The 25,490-nt window shown below is 36.5% G+C and overlaps 2 protein-coding genes across 2 annotated transcripts in view; one reads left to right on the top strand and one right to left on the bottom strand.

Annotated features, from left to right (window-relative positions):
* The first annotated feature begins 203 nt into the window (after positions 1-203).
* Positions 204-25,490, top strand: part of NBDY (negative regulator of P-body association) — a 142,920-nt gene continuing 117,633 nt past the window's right edge. Inside the window, exons 1-2 of the mRNA XM_021668871.2 lie at positions 204-550; positions 3,412-3,548. Of these exons, the coding sequence (XP_021524546.1) occupies positions 315-521 (207 nt within the window). The 5' untranslated portion in view covers positions 204-314 and the 3' untranslated portion in view covers positions 522-550; positions 3,412-3,548. The remainder of the gene's footprint in view (positions 551-3,411; positions 3,549-25,490) is intronic.
* LOC135269890 (heat shock cognate 71 kDa protein-like) lies at positions 12,458-14,673 on the bottom strand. Its single transcript, XM_064364311.1, has one exon. It carries the CDS (start codon positions 14,656-14,658, stop codon positions 12,718-12,720), a length of 1,941 nt encoding a protein of 646 aa, XP_064220381.1. The 5' UTR covers positions 14,659-14,673; the 3' UTR covers positions 12,458-12,717.

Below are 25,490 nucleotides of genomic sequence, written 5' to 3'. Positions count from 1 at the left end.
AATTTCATAAATTATATTAAATTCTCCATAAATTTATTTACATTTAGTGGGAGTGGGGCGCGATGAAAAAACACTATATTAAATCACGACGTCGCTTTTTAACACTCATCCTAGTAGAAACGTTAAAATCGGATGGGGTAGGGAGGAGGGGTGGAGGCGGAGAAGGGATGTACGTCTCAGGATACAGGAAATACGGTAAGAGCGAAACAGGAGGAAGCCAGCTCAGTGCCTGGAGGGGACCCGCCGCCATCTCAGGTCTCTTGGCTTTGCCGGGGCCCACCAGAGAAAACTGACGCCCCGTTTCTATAATCCTTATGGGAGACCAACCTTGTGCCTCCGGGAGATCCACTCTCCCACCTGGAAACACACGGGAAGCCAAGCCTCCAAAAAAGCGCTGCCTCCTAGCTCCGCGGTGGGATTATCCAGAAGGAACTCCCAACGGAGGTAGTACCACTCTCCCCTCCGCACCTCCTCCTCCATCAGCCGGCCTGAAGTCGCACCCTCCTCCTCCGGAGAAGTAGAGAAATAAATCTCTCCTACCCTAAACCAGGTTAGATTCTTTCTCATCTGGGACATCTCGGCTCTTTGAAACTTATTATGCATTCTCAAAGATCTCCTTCCCCTTTTCCCTGTTCTTTCCACGATTTCAAAATAGAAGAAATAACATGCAGGCATTAAGCAGCTCTTTCACAAAATATGCTTGAATGAAATGATGCATATTTAATGAGATTAAATAATTATTTTTAATATTTTAGATGAAATAATTGTAGTTATATTTTCTAAGACATAGACTTGAATCTTTTGATTTGTTTGAAAGTAATTCATTGGTGCCAAGGTGGAGGGAAGGTGTAATAAAAATGTTCATGAGTTGATAATTTAAAGCTGGGTGATGTATTTGTGGGAATTTATTATACTATTCTCTCCACTTTTGCGTGCGTTTGAAAATTTTTTATTTTAAAAAAATGCCTGGTTCAAGACCAATAACAAGCATCTATTGAAACAAGCATCTTTTGCGTGCATTTGAAAAATTTTTATTTAAAAAAAAAATGCCTGGTTCAAGACCAATAACAATCACCTATGTCCAGCACTGTGTTAACAAAGGGAAGTGTAAGGTGAACCTTCAGAAGTGTACTGCAGGAGAGTTAATTATATATATATTTTAAGCTACAATGTGATAGTCAAATGCAAGTGCCATAACGTTTGCTTGTTCAAGGTATTCAGGAAGCGTGGAGGATGGACCAAGTCACTGCCTGGTAGTAATCATGAGCCATCAACAAAAAAAAAAAAGGGTGGGGGGCAGGCGTGGTGGTGCAGGCCTATAATCTCAGCCCTTTGGGAGGCTGAGGTGAGCAGATCAGGTCAGGAGTTCGAGACTACCCTGGCCAACATGGTGAAACCCCGTCTCTACTAAAGTTACAAAAATTAGCCGGGCATGATGGTGGACGCCTGTAATCCCAGCAACTCTGGAGGCTATGGCAGGACGGTCGCTTGAACCTGGAAGGCAGAGGTTGCAGTGAGCCGAGATTGCACCATTGCTCTTCAGCCTGGGCGACAATAGCAAAAACTACGTCTCAAAAAAAAAAAGGAAGGAGGAACTTTGGGTGGGCCTTAAAGGGTGAGTGACATATGCCATGTGGAGGGGCAGGGAATGTTTTCCAGGCCCAGGCTTTCCAGAACAAAAGGCAGAGTTCTTCTGGAAACAGCTTGGCTATAATTTTGAATTTTGAATCTACAAGAAGAACCAGGAGGGGAAGATAAAGTGCTTCAGGGCCTTAAATATTATGCTGAGCATATACTTCATTCCAATATCCAGCAAGTGATACTATTTGTATTTTAAGATTCCAGTTCTTACTATCAGAAAAGCAATCTCTGATATTAATTTGGATGAACTTTATAGAATGCAAAAAATAAAACTGAATCTGACACAAATTTTATAGATACTTTTTATCCAAAGGAAAGAAGCATCTTTTCTTCATTTGTGCAGTAAACCTTTATGAAGCCCTTGTAATGGGTAGAAATTATTCTGAGAGCTGTAGGGGCTGGATGGCCAAGGCAGTGCCTGGTACATAGTAGGAGTGAAACAGATATTTTGAATAAATAAATCAATGAATGATGGGACAACATTGGTCACCAGAGAAGTTACAGACATTGGGTTTGGTGGTAATGCATAGAAAAAGAATGAGGTCAATTTTACTTGAAAGCATCTCCCTGTCATTCCATACAGCTTTACTTCTATCTCACATGTTTACCTTTATTCAAAGGGGTAGTGGAGTGGAGGGGTTGCAGGGCGTAGGGTGAATATTGCGGAGACAGAAAACAAAAGGGCAGCCGGGCATGGTGGCTCAGGCCTATAATCAAGAATCACTTCGGGAGGCTGAGGCTGGTGGATCACCTGAGGTTAGGAGTTCGAGACCAGCCTGGCCAACATGGCGAAATCCTGTCTACTAAAACTGCAAAAAAAATTAGCCAGGAATGGTGGTGGGCACCTGTAATCTCAGCTACTTGGGAGGCTGAGGCAGGAGAATGGATTGAACCCCGGAAGCGGCGGTTGCAGTGAGCCAAGATCACACCACTGCACTCCAGCCTGGGAGACAGAGGACTCCGTAAAAAAAAAAAAGAAAGAAAGAAAGAAAGAAAGAAAAAACAAAAGAGCAAAACAAAAAGTGCAAGAGCTACATAATTTCCCCCCAAGTGATTCAAGTCACTGAAAATTGTAATAATGACCAATATTTACTAAAGATTTATGTGCCAATTTTCTTTTCTTTCTTTCTTTCTTTTTTTATTTTTCTGAGACAGAGGCTTACTCTGTCGCCCAGACTGGAGTGCAGTAGTGCAATCTTGGCTCACTGCAGCCTCTGCCTCACAGGTTCATGTGATTCTCCCGCCACAGCCTCCTGAGTAGCTGGGACTACAGACGCGCGCCACCACACCAAGCTAATTTTTGTATTTTTAGTAGAGATGGTGTTTCATCATGTTGGCCAGGATGGTCTTGATCACCTAACCTCGTGATCTGCCCACCTCTGCCTCTTAAAGTGCTAGGATTACAGGCATGAGCCACCGCACTCAGTCTATGTGCCAGTTTTCTAAAGGGCTTTGCATGTTTTAATTTATTTAATCACAGCTCTACTAGAGAAGTTTGTATAGGCCAAGGGAAGTTGTATGAGTTGCCACAAATTACACGGCACGAAGTGGCTGAGCTAAGCTTTGAACCCAGAACATTTGATTTGACTTCGTGCTCTAAACTGCTATGTAATACGTCCCTTCTAATACTATGTATACAACTGTTTTATAGGAATATATCATTGAAATTGAGGTAGGGAAAGGATAATGACTTGAGGAGACCAGGAGACAAAGAGATGGACAGAAACAGAAAAAAAATTATGTCACAATATTTTTTTTACTATTTTTCAGTCTTTGAGGGATTGCAGTATGACTCCATTTCCCTGGTGCATTCACGTAATAGTTCACTTGGTGAAAACAATGAAGATTATTTACAATGCTACCCTGCTTTTTCTGATGTCCTGCACCTGGAAGTTGTGCTTCTTAAGGTAATCTCTTTACCAAAAACTATTAAGAGGAGGAGGAGGAAAAAAGTTGGTTTTGACACATTAAAAAGTAGCCAAACAAAACACAAAAAGATAGCAGCAAATGATAAAATTGAAACTACATTCTACATTATATGAAAACATACTCATAATAATGTAATCTGAAGAAATGTTTTGTTAGATTCACTTGTAATTACCTTATAGTTTGTATTATTACTGAGAAATATATCATCTTTTTAACTACATTTTCTAATTATTTATGGTAAATGGGAACATGATTGACATTTTTGTATATTGATTTTATATTCTGTAGCCTTCTTGAATTCTGTTTATTCTCATAATTTGTAGAGTTTCTTGGATTATCTGTTAATTAATTGTATTTTTAATAATGACAGTTTTTTTTCCAATATTTCTTTAGCTTGTATTACTGTGCTAGCTAGGATCTTTAGTTCAAAGAGGAACAAGAGCATTGGTGGAAGATTTCCTTATTTTATTCCGAAATTCTACAAAAGTTTCACCTTTTTTAGTAGATTGTCTTTCTCAAGTTAGGGAATTTTCTTCATATTCCTAATCTGCTGAAAGTTTTTATTACAAATATTGTGAAGTTTCTTCCCATCTATATGTACTGACATTTTCATATCCTTTTTCTACCATTAATATCACAGTGTGACCATGTGATAAATTACAATAATCAATTTTCTAATATATTTCTTGCTTTTGCTTTCATCAAGCCTCACCATTGGATATTTTGTTTTCTATTTTAATAATTTTTACTTTTTATATTGAACATTCTTCTTTTGTTGTTTTCTCTCTAATTTATTGAGTTGGATCTTTAGCGTCTTAATTTTCAATGGTCTTCTGTAAGATAAGAATTTAGAACTATACATTTCTTCTACCACCTTAGAAATAGTTCACAGGTTTTTATATATAGTATTTTTATCATTCAATATTATTTTTAAATTTCTCTTATGATTTTTTGACCCATGTTTTTTTTTTTTTTTAATTTCTAACCATATGGGATTCCTTTTTTAAAAATTGTATTGCTGGGCGCGGTGGCTCACGCCTGTAATCCCAGCACTTTGGGAGGCTGAGGTGGGTGGATCACGAGGTCAAGAGATCGAGACCATCCTGGTCAACATGGTGAAACCCCGTCTCTACTAAAAATACAAAATATTAGTTGGGCATGGTGGCGCATGCCTGTAATCCCAGCTACTCAGGAGGCTGAGGCAGGAGAATTGCTTGAATCCAGGAGGCGGAGGTTGCGGTGAGCCGAGATCGCGCCATTGCACTCCAGACTGGGTAACAAGAGCGAAACTCCATCTCAAAAAAAAAAAAAAAAATTGTATTATGAAATCATTAAAGCCATTCTAGTTTATCTTTTTTTCTGCTTTAAATTTTTTTAATCCTTCTTATAACAAGATACAAAATTATACCTTGGCTGCTCTTCCCAACAGAGTTTGGCAATATAAAACATTTTCTTTCATTAAATACATAGCAAAAGCATGGTTCTGATATTTATTGATGTTGTTACTGTTGAATTTTATACTTGTGTTTTTAAAATTTTTATTTTTATTTAATTTCACACTTGAAAAACTGGGAATATTACAAAGAACTCCCATAATACCCTTTATCCACATTCACCAATTAACATTTTATCACATTTGCCTTATCATTCTGTTTTTCTCTTCCTCTCCTTCTCCCTCTCCTGTTTGACAGTATTTGCAAATAGTAATTTGCCAAATGTCAAATCATTCTCCTTTACCTCTTAATATGTCAGTGTTTATTTCTTCAGAATGATGATTTCCTCATACATTCTCAGTAAATGTGTCACAATCAAGAAATTTGATATTGCTCTGATATTATAATCTAATCCATATTCTGATGTTACCAGTTATCCTGATAATGTCTTTTATCGTTATTTTCTTTCCTTGTTCAAAGTGCTAATCCAAGATGATGCATTACATTTAGCGTCATGCCTCTCCAGTTTTTAATATAGAACAATTCCTTGACCTTTCTTTGTCTTTTATGTGTGTAGAAAAACAAACTCAGTTTCTCTCATTATATTCTCACAACCCCACCTCTGACACTGATTGTGTGGAAAAAAAACGGGTTTTCTTTGGCTCTTGCACGACAACAACCAACACAGAAAACTTGTGGCCAAATATATTGGGATTTCTTCTCACCAACAAGCAAGTAAACAATTCTACAGTGGACACCAGCTGGGTGTGCTCCAATCCAATTTAATTCTGAAGCTATCTCCCTGCAGAAAGTATCAGATCCCACAGATTGAGGGCGTAGTCCCACGAGACTGCCCCAACTTTAGACATCAGTTTCAATTCTGGGCCTTTGGAACTTTTTACTGACCAGCTTCAAGTTAGGGTTCCCATAACCTCTCTTTTTAGGCTCACATAATTTGCTAGAACAGCACACAGAACTCAGGGAAACACTTACTTGCATGTACCTACTTATTTATAAAGGATGTTTTAAAGGCTACAAATAAACAGCCAGATGAAGAGATACATAGAGTGAGGTCTGGAAGGGTATTGAGCACAGGAGCTTCGATTCCTGTGGAGTTGAGGTATGCCACCCTCCCGGCATGTGGATGAATTCTTGTTCATCCTTCTATAAGCCTCCACAAATTCAGCTGTACTTAGTCCTCTTGTGCTTTTTATGAAGACTTCATTCGATAGGTATTATTGAAGCGCGGAACACCATGTAGAAATGTGATTGGACTAAAAGGGTATGATCTAATACCAATAGATTCAATGGAGAAACCTAGCAAGCCTTGCCTGTTCAGATTCTTCTTGGCTTCTCTGTGCAGTGTTCCTTCCTCCTGGGTATGGGACAGGACTCTTTCTGAAATGGGAGTCTTATGACCCATAGTCAAACTAGGTAGGTCAGAGAATTACTTCATGACCAGCTCCAAGACGGAAAGCTGGGTGAAGTTTAGAGTATATTTTTAGTTTCTATGGCTTGCCTTCGGGAGAAAGAAAAGAAGGTAAAAGGAGGGCCGGAGAAAGTCAGAAAGAGATTCTGATTTCGGAAGCCTAAAATGCTCCAATGTTATACATATGTATACACATATCCACACACAGATACATTATACACACACAAACACACACACATAGACACACACATATATTGACTGTCTCTCACCTTTATTTCTCTGAAGCTGTTTCAAAGCTGCTTCAGGAACCAAAGACAAAAGACCAAATACTTAAACAAAAGATATGCCTATTGTTTTAGTCACTTAGGAAATAACAAGAGCTTTGGGAGTTATGAGCCAGGAACCATGGATGAAAACCAATATATATATATATATATATATATATATATATATATATATCACAATATCACACATCAACAATTGACAGTTGTGTAAATACAGGACACTTATTTCATAGATTGTCCTTCAATTTCAATTTGTGTGCCATATCCCCATTATTATATTTAGAGTATGCATATGAGCAAAAACACCAAAAGAGTAATGTGTTGTTCTCAGGACATCATATTGGTGGCACATGATGCTGGTTTGACCCCTTAGGAGTAAAGTTAACTTTGATTACTTAGTTAACATTGTGAATAGTTGCTAGATTAATCCACTTTACAATTACCATTTTCCTTTTTATAATTGATGATTTTGCTGGGGATACTTTGAGACTATGTACCTATCCTGTTCCTCATTATACTATCATCCACTAGTTTTCAAATCCATTGATAATTCATGACTGAATCAGATATTACCATGATAAATGCAAAATGGTAATTTTCAAACTCCATAATTTTTACTACATTTATTAGTTTATATTCTACATCAAGGTAGAGGTTTTTCTCCATTTATTTATTTATTAGTTTGGACACATAGATATTTACTTTATTTTTAAAATACCCTATTGTTATTTATTTTAATGCTCAAATTGTCTCAGATTTAGTGAGTGGCTGCCCATTAAAGTTGGCTCCCCTGTCTTTTGACATGTCTCATCATTGTTCAACACATATTTTTACTTACTTTAAAATTTCTTTACTTCCTTACTTTCAGGCTTGTCGTGTACTTCCTACCCCATTACTCATTTCTCTATAGACCTCTGTTATCTTTAAAGGAGACAGTATTTAGAAACTAAGTCATCGTATATGGCTGTTTTTTAGCTTAACATTTTGTTATTGTTTTCCATTTAAGAGACAATATTGTTTATATGATAATGATTATTTAGAGTTTGTTGAAACTTGCTTTATGTCCTAGAGAACATGATCAACTAGTGTTTTATGTGTGCCTGGTAAGATTGTGTATCTAATTTTTGCATGTAGTGTTCTGTTCACTAAATTTAATTATGTTGTTTAAATCTTCTCTATTACTAATTTTTTTGTTTGCTGGACCTATCAGTTACCGAGAGAGTTAAAATCTTCCACTGTAATTGTGGATTTGTCAAATTCTTATACTTTTGACAATTTTTGCTTTGTATACTTGAGGCATTGTTAGTATGTACATATAAGTCTAGACTAGATACATATTTTATTATCTTATGAACCCTTTTTGTCTTTTTGAATGTAAATTTTTTTGTTTGCTGAGTCTTTTTAAATTTTTAAAATTTTTCTGGGTACCTAGTAGGTGTATATATTTATGGAGTATATGAGATGTTTTGATACATGCATGCAAAGTGTAATAATCACATCATGTACAATGGGGTATCCATCATTTCAAGCATCTATCCTTTTGTTACAGACAATTTAATTATACTCTTTTAGTTATTGCAAAATATACAATTATATTCTTATTGACTATAGTCACCCTGTTGTCCTATCAAATAATAGACCTTATTCATTCTTTCTTTGTACCCATTAACCATCCCCACTCTTCTCCATCATCTATTACCCTTCCCAGCCTCTGGTAACCATACTTCTAATCTCTATCTCCATGAGTTCAATTGTTTTGATTTTTAGATTCCACAAATAAGTGAGAACATGTGACGTTTGTCTTTCTGTGCCTGGCTCATTTCACTTACATAATGATCTCCAGTTCCATCCATGCTGTTGCAGAAGACTGGATCTCATTCTTTTTTTAATGCCTGATTATTTCTCCATTGTGTATATGTACCATGTTTTCTTCATTCATTATCTGTTGATGAACACTTAGGTTTCTCCCAAATCTTAGCTATTGCAAACAGTGCTGCAACAAACATGGGAGTGTAGGTATCTTTTTCATATACTGATTTCCTTTGTTTGGGGTATATACCCAGCAGTGGGATTGCTGGATCATATGGTAGGTCAATTTTTACTTTTTTGAGGAATCTCCAAATTGTTCTCCATTGTGGTTGTACTAATTTACATTCCCACCAACAGTATACAAGCAATCCCTCTTCTCCACATTCTCGCCAGCATTTGTTATTGCCTGTCACTTGGATATAAGTCATTTTAATTGAAATGAGATAATATCCCATTGTAGTTTTGATTTGTATTTCCCTGAAAATCAACTACATTAAGTACTTTTTCACATGCCTGTTTGGCATTTGTATATCTTCTTTTGAAAAATGTCTGTTCAAATCTTTTTGTCTCAATTTTGATCAAATTATTAGATTTTTTTCCTTTTGAGTTGTTTGAGCTTCTTACATATTTTGGTTATTAATTTTTTGTCAGAAGGGGAGTTTGCAAATATTTTTTCCCATTGCACTTTCACTTTGTAGACTGTATCCTTTGCTGTGCAGAAGCTTTTTTCCTTTATGTGATCCCATTTGTTCATTTTTGTTTTGATTGCCTATGCTTGTGGGATATTACTTAAGAATTTTTTGCCCAGACCTATGTCCTGGAGATTTTTCCCATATTTTCTTGTTGTAGTTTCAGAGTTTGAGGTCTTAAACTTAAATTTTTAACACATTTTTATTTGATTTTTGTATATGACAAGAAATATCTATCTAGTTTCATTTTTCTGCATATGGATATGCAGTTTTCCCAGCACCGTTTATTGAAGAGACTGTCTTTTCCACAGTGTATGTTCTTGGCACCTTTGAAAAATGAGTTCTTTAGGTGTGTGGATTTGTTTCTGGGTTCTCAATTATTTTCCATTGGTCTATGTGTCTGTTTTTATGACAATACCATGCTATTTTGATTACTGTAGTTCTGTAGTATAATTTGAAGTCAGGTACTATGATTCCTCCAGTTTTGTTCATTTTGCTTATGATAGCTTTGGCTATTCTGGGTCTTTTGTGGCTCCATATAAATTTTAGGATTGTCTTTTTTCTATTTCTGTGAAGAATGTTTTTTGTATTTTGATAAGTATTGCATTGAATCTGTAGATTGCTTTTCGTAGTATGGACATTTTAACAATATTGATTCTTTCAATCCATTAATGTGGACTCTCTTTCCATACTTCGGTGTCCTCTTCAATTTCTTTCATCAGTGTTCTACAGTTTTTATTATAGAGATCTCCCACTTCTTTGGTTAACTTCTAGGTATTTAATTTTATGTTTGGCTATTTTGTGGAATTATTTTTAAATTTCTTTTACAGATTGGCCACTGTTGGCATACAGAAATGGTACCAATTTTTGTATGTTGATTTTATATCCTGCAACTTTACTGAATTTATCAGTTCTTATAGTTTTTTTGTGAAGTCTTTATGTTTTTCCAAACACAAGATCAAATCCTCTGAAAACAAGGGTAATTTGACTTCTTCTTTTCCAATTTTGATGCCCTTAATTTCTTTCTCTTGTCTGATTGCTCTAACTAGGACTTGCAGTACTATGTTGAATAACAACAGTGACAATGGGTATCCTTGTCATGTTTCAGATCTTAGAGGAAAGGCTTTCAGTTTTTCCCCATTTGGTATGATACTAGCTGTGAGTCTGTTGTATATGGGTTTTATTATGTTGAGGCATCTTCCTTCTATACCCATTTTTGAAGGTTTTTATCATGATTGCATGTTGAACTTTATCCAATGTTTTTTCGGCATCAAGTGAAACGACCATATGATTTTAATCCTTCATTCTGTTGGTATCATGTATCATTATTGTTGAACCATCCTTCCATCCTAGGGATAAATCTCACTTAGTCATGATGAATGATCTTTGTAATATATTGTTGAATTCATTTGCTAGTAATTTGTTGAGGATTTTTGCATCAATATTTATCAGAGATATTGGCCTGTATTTTTTTATTTGTTTTTGTCTGATTTTTGTATCATGCCTTGTGGAATGAGTTTGGAAATATCTCTCCCTCCTGTATTTTTCAGAATAGTTTGAGTAGGATTGGTATTAGTTCTTCTTTAAATATTTGTTAGAATTCAGCAGTGAAACCATTGGGTCCCAGGCTTTTCTTTACTGGGATACTTTTTATTATGGCTTTAATCTTGTTACTTGTTATTGGTCTTTTCAGGTTTTGGATTATCTTCATGGTTCAGTCTTGATATGTCATATGTGTAAAGGAGTTTCTCTATTTAGTCTAGATTTTCCACTTTATTGGCATATAGTTGCTCATAGTGGCCACTAATGATCCTTTGAATTTCTGCAGTATCAGTTGTAATGTCTCTTTTTTCATCTTCGGTTTTATTTACTTGGATCTTCCATCTTTTTTTCTTAGTCTGGCTAAAAGTTTGTCTATTTCGTTTAACTTTTCAGAACACCAACTTTTTATTTTATTTACTTATTTATTTTATTTTATATTGTTTCCTTCATTCCAATTTCATTTATTTCTGCTCTGATATTTATTATTTATTCCTCTAATTTTGGGTTTAGCTTGCTCTCGCTTTTCTAGTTCTTTAAGATTCATTATTAGGTTCTTTAAGTTTACTTCTTTTTTGTTTAGGAACTGATAGCTATAAGCTTCCCTCTGAGTACTGCTTCTGCTGTATCCCATAAGTTTTTGTATGTTGCGTTTCCATTAATTTGTTTCAAGAAATTTTTCAATTTTCGTCTTGGTTTCTTCACTGACCCACTGCTTATTCAGGAACATATTGTTCAATTTTATTTGTATAGTTTCCAAATTTTTTCTTGCTATTGATTTTATTTTTCTTCCATTGTGATCAGAGATGCTTAATATTATTTCCATTTATTTGAATGTTTGGTTTTTTTTTTTTTTTTTTTTTGAGGCGGAGTTTCGCTCTTGTTACCCAGGCTGGAGTGCAATGGCGCGATCTCGGCTCACCGCAACCTCCGCCTCCTGGGTTCAGGCAATTCTCCTGCCTCAGCCTCCTGAGTAGCTGTATTTGAATGTTTTAAGACTTATATTGTGACCTAACATATGGCCTGCTTTAGAGAATTATCCATGTGCTGAGGGAAAAAATGTATATTCGCAGACGTTGGATGAAATGTTCTGTAAATATCTGTTGGGTCCATTTGGTCTCTAATACAGATTAAGTCTGCTGTTTCTTTGTTGATTTTCTGTTCGGAAGACCTGTCCAATGTTTATTTGTTGTTAACCTAACTACTCCGGCTTTCCTTTTTTGATGGTATTTCTTTTTCCATGATTTTACTTGCTCACTTTTTTCTTTCTTTTATCTTTTTATCTTTTATCAGAACATTTATAATCCAACATGTTCTGCCAAAAAATCAATGCATTGATTTGTTTGTTTGTGAATTTACCAATAGAATTTATAATTAGTATTAAGGATAAGCTTTATATATCCAATCATTATTTTTATTTTTTCTTTTTCTTTTATAAAATTTAAACTCTACAGAAAAGTCAAAAGATACCTTTCATGTACTGTAGTGCTCTTCTTATCCAATGAGAATATGTTCCAAAACCTCCAGTGGATGCCTGATATCATGGAGAATAATTAATCCTACAGACACTATGTTTTTTTCCTGTACGTACATACGTATGATAAGGTTTAATTTATAAGTTAGGCATTAATACAAGATTAACAACAATATTAATAAAATAGAACAATTATTACAATATTCACAGTTTCATGGATAGAAGACTCATTCTTTTTTTTTTTTGGTGCCAATTTAAATAGTTTTATTTAAGACATTGCATTTTCCACTTATAATACAGTGTTTATAAAGTGCAATGTTATTTCCTTCCTTCCCCTGTGCATATGTTCCATATTCAAGGAATATTGAGAATGCCCAGTAAAACTTACTATAGCAGCTGAACTTTTAAAAACTGCCACAGAATTTGCTACAAATTTAGGTCCTTCAATGTTTTACATGTGGAACAATACTAAATCTATACTTGGGTTGGCTTAATCAACCTCTTCAATGGTGGGCCCTGAGGAAGCACCACCAGAGGGAGGAGCTCCACCACCAGGGAATCCCCCAGGCATTCCTCCTGGCATGCCTCCTGCACTCTGGTATAGCTTAGTGATGATGGGGTTGCAGACTTTCTCCAGCTCTTTTTGCTGATGTTCAAATTCTTCCTTCTTGGCAGTCTGATTCGTATCAAGCCAGTTGATAATTTCATTACACTTGTCCAGAATCTTCTGTTTGCCCTCATCGTTAATCTTGCCTTGAAGTTTCTCATCTTCGACAGTTGCTTTCATGTTGAATGCATAGGATTCAAGTGAATTCTTAGATGACACTTTGTCCCTCTGCTTCTCATCTTCAGCTTTGTACTTCTCAGCTTCCTGGACCATACGTTCAATGTCTTCCTTGCTCAAACGGCCCTTGTCATTAGTGATAGTAATCTTGTTCTCTTTTCCTGTATCCTTGTCCACAGCAGACACATTGAGGATGCCATTGGCATCAATGTCAAAAGTGACTTCAATCTGAGGAACACCTCGGGGTGCAGGAGGTATGCCTGTGAGTTCAAACTTGCCAAGCAGGTTGTTATCCTTGGTCATGGCACGCTCACCTTCATAAACCTGAATAAGCACACCAGGCTGGTTGTCGGAATAGGTAGTGAAGGTCTGTGTCTGCTTGGTAGGAATGGTAGTATTACGCTTGATGAGGACAGTCATGACTCCACCAGCGGTTTCAATACCAAGGGAAAGAGGAGTGACATCCAAGAGCAGCAAATATTGAACATTTTCAGACTTGTCTCCAGACAGGATGGTGGCCTGGAGAGCTGCACCATAAGCAACAGCTTCACCAGGGTTGATGCTCTTATTCAGTTCTTTGCCATTGAAAAAGTCTTGGAGAAGCTTCTGAATCTTGGGGATGTGAGTAGAACCACCAACCAGGACAATATCATGAATCTGTGACTTGTCTAGTTTGGCATCTCGAAGGGCCTTCTCTACGAGGTCCAGGGTTCCACGGAACAGGTCAGCATTCAACTCTTCAAATCGGGCACGGGTAATGAAGGTATAGAAGTCGATTCCTTCATAGAGAGAATCGATCTCAATACTGGCCTGGGTGCTGGAAGAGAGAGTATGCTTAGCACGCTCACAAGCAGTATGGAGGTGTCTTACAGCTCTCTTGTTCTCACTTATGTCCTTCTTATGCTTGCACTTGAACTCAGCAATGAAATGGTTGACCATTCGGTTATCAAAATCTTCTCCACTCAAGTGGGTGTCTCCGGCTGTAGACTTGACCTCAAAGATTCCATCCTCAATAGTGAGGATTGACACATCAAAAGTGCCACCTCCCAGGTCAAAGATTAGCACGTTTCTTTCAGCTCCAACCTTTTTGTCTAAGCCATAAGCAATAGCAGCAGCAGTTGGCTCATTAATAATTCTAAGTACATTGAGACCAGCAATAGTTCCATTATCTTTGGTAGCCTGATGCTGAGAGTCATTAAAGTAAGCGGGCACTGTGACCACAGCATTGGTAACAGTCTTCCCAAGGTAGGCTTCTGCAATTTCCTTCATCTTTGTCAGAACCATAGAGGATACCTCCTCTGGATAGAAGCTTTTTGTCTCTCCCTTGTATTCTACTTGAACCTTGGGCCTGCCAGCATCATTCACCACCATAAAGGGCCAATGCTTCATATCAGACTGGACAACATCATCATCAAATCTGCGTCCAATCAGACATTTGCCATCAAAAACCGTGTTGGTAGGGTTCATTGCAACTTGATTCTTTGCAGCATCACCGATCAATAGTTCAGTGTCCGTAAAGGCTACATAGCTTGGAGTGGTTCGGTTTCCTTGATCATTGGCAATTATTTCTACTTTTCCATGCTGGAAAACACCCACACAAGAGTAGGTGGTGCCAAGATCAATACCAACGGCAGGTTCCTTCGACATTGTTGCTGGTGTGTACCCTGGCCCCGACAACGAAGAAAACCACAGTATTCCCGAGAGCTGCAGGGGAGTTCAGTGAAACCCAGAAGACTCATTCTTACCACAGGTCTTAGCAACTTCAACATATGATTTTTTTCTTCCCTTATTAAATTGAAAACTTTCTCCTTTTCAATTAAAGGAAGCACTTTACAGCTTCTCTTTAGCATATGTGAATTGCCAGCATTATTACTCTTGCACTTTGGAGCTACTATTAAGTAAAATAAGGATTACTTGAACTAAGCACTGTGATACTGCAACAGTTTAATGGATAACCAGGATGGCTAGCAAGTGACTGATAGGCAGGTAAGGAATACAGCATTGATGTGCTGGACAAAGGGATTATTCACATCTGAGCATACATGAGATTTCTTCACACTACTCAAAATGGTGTGAAATGTAAAACTTTTACAAATTGTTTATGGAATTTTCCATTAATATTTGCAGACTGCAGTTAATCATGGGTAACTGAAACTTTGGATAAGAGGGGACTACTTTAGATTCATCAGTGCATCAATTTGGCTACATATGGCTTATCTGTCTTTCTAAATACTGTATACATATACACATTTTTTGCTGAGCCATTTGGAAGTAAATTGCAGATATCATGACACTTCAACTCTATACACTAAATCATACGTATCTTAAGAACAATTAAATTACTATTACACCCAGAGAAACTTAACATTGATACAATACTATTGTCTAATATACTATCCATATCAAGTTCCCACAATTTTCCTAACAATATCCTTTATAGCTTTTTATTTATTTTGGTCCAAAATCCAGTCAAGGGTCATGCATTATGTTTAGTTGTCATGCTCCTTTAGCCTTTTAAAATCTAGCATAGCACTCTCTCACTTTTTTTCTTGTATGTTTTTTGTGACATTGGCATTTTTGATGGGTCCAGGTCGTTGTCCTCTGTATGTCTCATAATATGAAATGTGTCTAATTGTTTTCCCATGACTAGTGAAAGCATTTTTAGCAAGAAGACTACATGGATAGCTAGGTGGGTATTTTTACTTCCCCCTTAAGAAAGTTACTTTTTTGGACACAGGTGAAATTATGGTTTATAATTTGCCCCATATTCCCTGTCTAGGTTACCTGTTTCCAGAAATGCTCAGCATTAAGAGGAGTTTTTATATCTATTCTGCCATTATATTTTGCTACGTCAGAGCATTCAGTTATTCCAACTCGTTGTCTGTCTCACAAACTTCCACAATCAACTCAGTAGGAAATAAAGGTTTTTTTCAGCAGCTTCATCTATAGTCTCCTTAAGTACTTTTTCCTATGACTTGGTTACTTTTTCCTCTCTTACTTTATAAGGACTTTCTCACACTACTCTATATTGATCATTATTAAGAGGCAATTATGATATGATCAAGTTCCTCTCCTGATAATCTTACCTCCTCACATGTTATCATAGCATCTAGGTCTTTTGTCTCTTTGGAAAAATAAACCAGATTTTATTGCATGGACTCTGTATTAGTTTTATGTTTCTACCATAAGAAATTGATTGCAAATTTAGAAATTTAAAACCAAATGTTTATTATCTTATAGTTATAGGCCAGAAGTCTGTTATGGGTCTCATCAGACCTGATGAGAAGTCAAGCTGTTGGCTGACTGCATTCCTTTCTAGAGGCTCTAGGGGGAATCTGTGTACTGCCCATTTGGTTACTGGTAGAATTCAGTTCCTTGCCACTGTAGATATTAGATCCCTTTCTTGCTGGCTGTCAGCTGAGAGCTGTTCCTAATTTCTAGAGGTCACCTGCATTCCTTAGATTGTAATCTCCTTTCTTCATCTTCAAAGCCAACTATGGCAGATTGAGTCCCTCTCATACTTAGAATTTCTCCATTTTCTTTTGTCATTACATCTTTCACTGACTCAGCTGGGGAAAGGTCCTCTGCATTTAAAGACACATGAGATTATTAGAGTATGCCTACCCAAATAATTCAGAATATTCTCCCCCATCTCAAGATCCCTAACTTAATCATATTAGTAAAGTTCCTTTTGCCTTGTAAAATAACATAGTCATGGAATCTTAGAATTGTGGTATGGACATCTTTGGGTGGCCATCATTTTGTCTACCACAGATTTTATTACAGTAGCAAGCCATAACCTGACACCCAGTGTGTGATTCATCCATTCTTTTATTCAACCAACACAAATATTAAAGAATGCCTGTTAAATTGAGCATGTATTAAATTCCAGGCATTGTTTTATGTGCCAAAGTTACAAAACTATAACATCTAACTCACCAAGGAGTTCAGAAACTGGTTTGGTAAGTTCTGTAGATAAATATTGGCACAGAGTTCTGTAAGAGAATACAAGAAGGCATATGAGCAAGACTAGAAGAGCCAGGAATGGCCTCCTGTATCAATCAGTATCTAAGCGCAGTCTTTGAAATGGAGTGAGGTGTTAAGTAAGGATGGATGATTATAGATGGATAAAGAACTTCAAGCAGTGAGAAAATAATGACCAAAGTTACAGAGCTAAAGACAGGCTGCTTTGGGGAGGCTGTGGAGATGTTTGGTAGGTAGCTTTCCCGGAGTGGAGAGATGGAGCTAGATCAGCAAGCTGAAGCATAAACATGAACTTTGTGTGCCACGCTACAAAGGTTCAAGATAGATCTGTAGGAGATGGGAAGTCACTGACAATCTTGAAGGAGCATGCTGTGTTCACATTTATATTTTACATAGATCATACTAATGGCCATGTGGAGGGTAGTATAGTAGAACAAAATTGGGGTAAGAAGATCATTTAAGATGCTTGTATGAAAATCCCAACAAAAAGGGATGAAGGCTTAAACTCAGCCAATGGTAGTTGGGATGGAGCACAGATGTGTGGCTATGAGAAAGGCTTTTGAAGTATTATTGATGAGATGGTATATCAATCAGGATTCAACCAGAGAAATAGAACCAGTAGGAGATATATATTAAGAAATGTATTGTAAAGAATTGGCTTGTGGGGGCTATGTAGGCAAGTCTGAAATCTGTGGAGTGGGCTTTCAGGAAGTACAGATTGAACTCTTGGACATGGGGTGAAGCTGATGTCCTCAGGTTAAATTTCTTCAGGGAGGCCTTAGCTCTGGTCTTAAGGTCTATCAGCTGATTGAATCAGATCTACCCAGATTATTTAGGATAATCTTCTTAAAGTTAACTGATTATAGACAGTAATCACATCTGCAAAATAACTTCACAGCAAAACCTAGTTAAATTGAACAACTGGGGACTCTAGCCTATCCAAATTGACATATCAAAAGACAATCACAAATGGGATGTCGAGGAAAACGGAACAATAGAAGGTGGTTCTCAAGTTTGTGGCTTGAGTATTAAATGAAATCACTAACTGAGTTATAGAATACAAGAAAAGGAGCAGGTTTTCAACATTTTCGTTAAGATACCTAGATGGAGGTTCCTGGCAAGCAGGTAAAGATCTGAGATTGCAAGAGAAGTGTTGTCCATATAAATAGATTTACGAAACCGTCAACATAAAGGTAACAGATAAAACCAGGGGAGTAAATTAAATAATCTAGAAGAAGGTATTTTTGAGAAAAGTTATGGAGTGAGAAGGAAATTCTGGAGACCACTAACATTTAAGGATTATCTAGAGAAAGATGAACAGATAAAGGAGGAATAGGATGAGGGGGAAACCTGAAAGGGTTTGCTACCCTATTAAGAAAAATATAGTGAACAGCAGCATCACACACATTAGAGGGTTCAGTACTGAAAAATATTCATTAATGTGTAAATTAAGTTTATTGGTGAATTTAGCATTAACGTTTTCCGTATTGTGAGAACAGAGGCCAGATTACAGTGAGTTGAAGAATTACTAGGAAGTGCCAAGTTGAGGGTAGCTGGCATAGCCCACTCATACATAGGAGATGGGATGAGAATGGAGGATAAAAATTGGGCAATACTTTATAATTAAATGATAACTACAAGAAGATTAAGAGCCAAGGGAATATTAAAAAAATAATGATATGAACTTGCACAATTTTATTCACTTAAAGTAACAAGAAAAGGGGTAGAGACTGATGATATAGGAGAGGAGAATTCAAAGTTACTGAGAAAGAAAATAAATAGACCTAGTTGTTAGAGAGGATGCAGTGCCAAGAGAAGGACTCGTTTCCTTCTTTGGATGAGACTAGGGTATTGGTACTCAGTGGAGGTAGTATATTCCTGAGAGGGTGATTGGAAAGTTTGTGAAAGGCATTTAAGATAATCATTATTGAAGGGCTTCCTGACATATTGTGGGCAGGGTCAATATTGCTAAATAACCTGCAGTATGCAAGACAGTCTGCACAAAGAAATTTTCTATGTTCCATACAACTTTTGAATGTATCATTGGATGTTCACATAGGTGAAAAACCTATTTATGTTCATCTAGACCTTGAATTCCATTTTATATATAAATAAGCAAGTTTTGATATACACTGACTTCTCCAGGAGTGCAACTACCATGTAATCCAAAGTAAAAACCTTTGTTTTATTCAGAATCTTACCAAGAATGTTTATCATTTTGGAAAATCGTGATACCTACAAAAATGCTGCTCTTGGATATTTGAAATCCAAATACTACACACACATCAGTCAATAATTGTAGCTGCCACATTTATAGGCATTCTCTGTATATTTTTTGCATACTTCATTGTTTTCTAGTGTTGTCATGTCCCCACATTTACTCACTCTGACACCTAGGCTGGCATTCGGTGTCAGAATCCCAGCTCACCACAGCCTTGACCTCCTGGGTTCTAGCGATCCTCCTGCCTCAAGCCCCCAAGTAGCTGAGACCACAGGCATATGCCATCATGCCCAGCTAATTTTTGGATTGTTTGTAGAAACGGTGCTTCTCCATATTATCCAGGCTGATCTCAAACTCCTGAGCTTAAATGATCTGCCCGACTCCGCCTCCCAAAGTCCTAGGATTACAGGCATGAACCTCCTGTGCCCAGCTGCACATTTACATCTTAAAATGCATTATATTTTATTAGAAATTACTTTCTCACTTCTATTTCATATTATAGAAATTGATTTTTTTGAAATTTTTATTTTAATATAATACAGTAAGCTTTAAAATATTTAAGAAAGGGAGCCATATAGAATTGGAAACCATTGGCACAGGAGAAATAGGATAAGAATGAGTGTAAATGCTGATGTTTTAAACAACAGTGAAGAGATTTGTGACAACGGCTAATGCATTGTGCTTTGTGGTAGAGGTTACCATAGCTCTAATTCCCAAATCCAATAACTAGATTTCAGGCTTTATCTTGCTCATTCCGTAATGTTTAAAATTCTGTGCTTTCTTCCTTTCTGCAACATACTTCTCTTCTCGTTCTGCTTTTACATATTTGGCCATTGTTTCTAACTATCTTTTTCCCAATACCTCCTCAGCCTAGATCCTTAAATTGAGTGGTTCCTGAATCTTCCTATTTCAATTCTCACTTCTGCTTGGCAATCTCACCCACTGCCCTGGGTTAAATAAAAAAGATATATGCCAATGACTTCCAAATCTGTATTTCTAGCACAGGCCACCAAGTCATAATGGTTATTTCTTCAAAATATCCCATGATTTTTAATTCTGTTTTTCATTTCCAAAACTCTAGTCCCATGCCCTGGTTTGGAGCCCCACCGTTTCTCCCCTGAATGACAATAATAGTTGTCTAACTGATCCCCTGCCTCCAGTACTGCCTAGTGACTTTTGGCACAACCTTTAGAATGGCCTCTAAAATAAATATCTGATCACATTGCTCCCCTACTTAAAATCCTCTAATGATTTTTTTTTTTGCTTTCTATGAAAATCCTTTAATGATTTCTTGCTTTCTATGATAGCATCTAAAGTTTTAGTATAACCAGAAAGATTCTGTGTGACACACCTCTTACTCAAGCCTTATCTATTGCCACCTATTCCTACATATCATCTCAAAACTCACACAATTTTTTTTGTATTTTATGTGCCACTAGGGTTTTCTTGAACATGTTATTATTTCATGCAGATTTCTTTGTACATTTGACTCCCTCTAACACCTTGTTTACCTTGTGAACTTCATTCTTCAAATTCTGCTCATTTGTCATAGCCTCAAGAATTTTCTTCCTCATCCTATGTCTTCAGCTTCTAGAAATAATTGCTTCCTCTTTACCATTTCTGTGCCTGGTATTTGTCTATTATTGCACATGTCAAACAATGACTTGGTGAATGTACGTTGAATTCTCAGTGTAGTACCTTTCATCTAGTTGATTAGGAATTTAAAAAAGAATTACAACGCACGACTGAAGTTATTTGGTTTGTTCTTAGGTTTTTGCTTTTTATTGTGGCACAATTCATAGTAAAGTACATAAATCTTTTTTTTTTACTTTTTATTTTTATTTTTTTTTTGAGACGGAGTTTCGCTCTTGTTACCCAGGCTGGAGTGCAATGGCGCGATCTCGACTCACCACAACCTCCGCCTCCTGGGTTCAGGCAATTCTCCTACCTCAGCCTCCTGAGTAGCTGGGATTACAGGCACGCGCCACCGTGCCCAGCTAATTTTTTGTATTTTTAGTAGAGACGGGGTTTCACCATGTTGACCAGGATGGTCTCGATCTCTTGACCTCGTGATCCACCCGCCTCGGCCTCCCAAAGTGCTGGGATTACAGGCGTGAGCCACCGCGCCTGGCAGTACATAAATCTTAAGCATGTAGCTCAATGAATTTGTACATATATACTAGTGTAATCAACACCTAGATCAAAATATAGAACATTTCCAATATCCCCTAGAAAGCACATTTGTGTCCTTTTCAAGTTAACATCCCCAAAAAGTAACAATTATTCTAACTTCTGTTAACATTAACTAGTTTCACCTATTTTTGAACTTTATATAAATGGAATCACAGAATATGTACGGCTTTTAAAATTTAAACTTTCATTTTACTTGTAGGGGCTACATATGCAGGTTTATTACATGGGCATATTGCACCGGCACCCCCTCCCTCCCCCTCAGTAATCTGCAATGTTTATTGCTCGCATGTTTATATCCATATGTGCTCAATGTTTGGATCCCACTTATAAGTGAGAACATGCGGTATTAGGTTTTCTGTTTCTGCATTAATTCATTTAGGATTATGACCTCCAGCTCCATCCATATTGCTGCAAAGGACATGGTTTCGTTGATTTCTGTGACTGCATAGTATTCCACGCTGTAAATGAAACACATTTTCTTTATCTGGTCTACCACTATTGTACAGCTAGGTTGATTTTTATAATGGACACCTAGGTCTTTGCTATTGTGATTAGTACAGTAGTAAACATATGAGTGCTTGTGTCTTTTCGGTATAATGATCTAATTATCATTGATTATGTATACAGTAATGTGATTTTTGGATTGATTGGTAGCTCCGTTTTCTTTGAGAAATCTAAACTGCTTTCCACCATGGCTGAACTAATTTGCATTCACACCAGCAGTGTCTAAGTGTTCCCTTTCCTCCATAGCCTCACCAGTAGCTATTGTTCTTTGTCTTTTTATAGCAGCGATTCTGATTGGTGTGAGATGTTTTCTTATTGTGGTTTTGATTCGCACTTCACAGGATTGTACTCTTTTGTCAGATAGGTTTTTATTTGAAGCCTTATCAGTACCTTAGAACTCTGCTGCACCCTAATGGTATCTGTGAGGAAGGAGATGTGGAAACAGCTCTCGAGGGAATGCTTTAAGAGGGAGGCAAGGCTTCAACAACTCTTGAATCACAAAAATCAAAAAGTCTATGATTATTTAGATGGGTGTCCTTACAGTGAAATAGAATGTTGTAACGTGTTATCTGCTTGAAGGCAAAATGAAATATACAGAGATTTGAAGAGGCTTGTAGGAATAGATCTTAAAATGTTTCCAAGAAAGAAAGGGTGTTAATTTGAAATTAGTGAACACTGAAAACTTGCTGTGTCAGGAACTCTATGAGACAAAGGGGACACCCAGATTACTAAACCATGCACCTGTTCCTGAAGACCACTCCGTCTAATGCTGGAGACAAAATCATTCTGTAAGGAAGAAGCTAAAGGTAGGAAGCACAAAGGATGGATAGTGATCCCAGACAGAGAAGGCTTCCTGGAAGGTATAGTGCTCGAATTAAACTTACATTGTAAGTGGGAGGCATTCAGGTGAAGGAAGTTGGCAAGGTATTTAGTTTTCAGTCATGTGAGTTTGAGGTACCTGTGAGACATTCAAGTGAAGATGTCCACTAGAATATCAGAAATATAGGAAAAGAATGTAGACTTGGATGATAATCAGCATATAGATGAGAGTTCAGCATATATATGAGAGTTGAAGACAGGGGAGAGTGTCTATTGTGAGAGGAAAAATCACCAAGAAGAAAATTCTGAAGAACACAAACATTGAAATGACTAGGAGAGGAAGTGGGTCCTGGAAAGGAAACTAGATTGTCAAAAAAAGTAAAAAAGGAAAGCAGAAAATGAGGTGTCCTGAAATGCAAGGGAAGAGACTATCTCAAGAAAGAGGGCGTGGCTAACAGTGTCAAATATTTTTGTAAGAGAAGGATTTAAAAGCATCCATTGTTGATGGGGACAGAAGGGAGGGAAAGAAAACATTGAATCTATCAAAGGAGGTCCTTTATTAGTGACTTTGGTAAGAGAAGATTTATTGGCATAGAAGGGACAGAAAAAAGATTGTAGTGGATTGAAGAGTGCATGAAGGAGTGTGAGGAAGTGGGCAAAGATAGGGAAGATGGTGCTTTCAGGAATTTAAGCTGTGATGAGTAGCAAAAAAAGGGAGAGAGTTATAATGGGAAGAAACATGGTTAAAGGAATCATCTTTTAAGATGGAAAAGATTTAAATTTGTTTAAGTGTCAATGGGAAAGATAAATAGAGAGGAGTAGCTGAAGAGAGAGGAAAAAGTGTGTATAATGAATAGTTTGAAGAAAATTAGATTATATGGGATCCAGAGCAGAGGTGGAAGAGTATGCCTTAGGAGAGGAGGAGAATTGAAGGGAGAAATAAACAGTTCCATAATAATAGTTGGAGACTTAAATACCTTACTTTCAATAATGGATAGGACCATGTAGACAGAAGTTAATAAAGTGATAGTGGACTTGAACAGCACTGTAAATCAATAGACCTAATAGACTGTACAGACCTAACAGCACTGCCCCATAGATCTAACAGACATGTGTAGAACACTTCCTCTAACAACAAGAATATACACATTTTTCCCAAGTGCCATGAAACATTCTCCAGGATGGGTCATATGTTAGCCCACGAAACAAGCTTCAATAAATTTAAAAAGATTGAAGTCATACAGTATCTTCTATAACCACAATGGAATGAATCTAAAAATCATTAACAGAAAAAAACTGTAAAATCATATTAACACATTCTTAATAAATGGTTTAAAGAAGAATTATTCAGGGAAATTAGATAATATTGTAAAATAAATGAAAATGAAAACATGACAGAATTTAAGGGACACAGTAAGATCAGTGCTCAGAGGGAAATTTGTAGGTGTAAACATCAGCATTAGAAAAGTAGATCTTGAAAACTGACTCTACACCTAGAGGAAAAAGAAAAATAATAGCAAAGCCAACCCAAAGCTAGAAGAAAGAAGTAAATAATAAAGATTAGAGTGGAGATAAACAAAATCGAAAATAGAAAAACAATGAAGGGAAAAACTGAAACCAAAATTGTTTTTAAAATATCAACAAAATTGACAAAACTTTACCAAATAGTTAAAATAATAACTAAATCAGAAATGAGAATGGAGATGTGGTTACCTTACAACAATAAAAGTATTATAAGGCAATACTATGAACAATTGCACACGAACAGGTTAGATAACCTAGATGAAATGGAAAACTTCTTAGATGCACACAAATTACTGAAACTGACTCAAGAAGAAAAGAAAATCTGAAGAGACTTATTAGAAAAGTAATTGAATAAGAACCTACCAACAAAGAAAAACCTGGGAACAGATGGTTTCACTGGTGAATTCTATCAAACATTTAAAGAATAATTCACACCTGTCATTCTCAAATTCTTCCACAAAACAGAACAGGAGAGAACACATCCAAAGCCAGACAAAGATGCCACAAGAAAATGAAACTACAGATAAATATTCCTTATGAATATAAATGTAAAAAATGTATTAAAATATGAGCAAATAGAATTCAACAGCGTGTCATATGTGAATATGTATACATGGATTATACATTATGAACAAGTAGGAAAGTCAATGTAATGCACCATATCAATTCAAAAACAGTACTTCTGCATCATAATTGAGAGCATTTATGAACAATAAACAACTGAATCATCCTTAATGTTGATTAACTTGAAGATTTTTCCAAAGATCACAAACAAAGAAAGAATGCTTGTTTTCAACACTGCTTGTACTTGAAATTCTAGACAGGGCAATTATGAAGAAAAGAGAAATAAAAGGCTTTCAAAATGGAAAATAAACAAAACTATCTTTATTCACAGATAACACAATCCTATATATATGTAATACCAAAAGACTCACAAAAATATACTATAGCTAATCAATGAATTCAGCAAAGTTACAATATGCAAAATCAACATGCAGAAATAACTTGCATTTCTGTACACTAACAATCTGAAAAAGGGAATTAAGAATACAATTCCATTTACAGTAGCATCAAAACGAATAAAATACTTAGAAATGAACTTAACCAAGAAGGCAAAATACTTGTGTACTAAAAACTACAAAACATTGCTGAAAGAAATGAAAGATGTAAATAAATGCAAAGAAAGCTTGCATTCATGGATTGGAAGACAATATTATTAAGAAGTCCACACTAT

Source organism: Aotus nancymaae, unplaced genomic scaffold, assembly GCF_030222135.1.
Source record: "Aotus nancymaae isolate 86718 unplaced genomic scaffold, 86718_ANA_hifiasm-v0.15.2.pri h1tg000058l, whole genome shotgun sequence".
In the NCBI taxonomy this organism is placed as follows: Eukaryota; Metazoa; Chordata; class Mammalia; order Primates; family Aotidae; genus Aotus; species Aotus nancymaae.
Note: the sequence above shows the minus strand (reverse complement) of the source record. Positions and strands in the feature narration are given on the sequence as shown.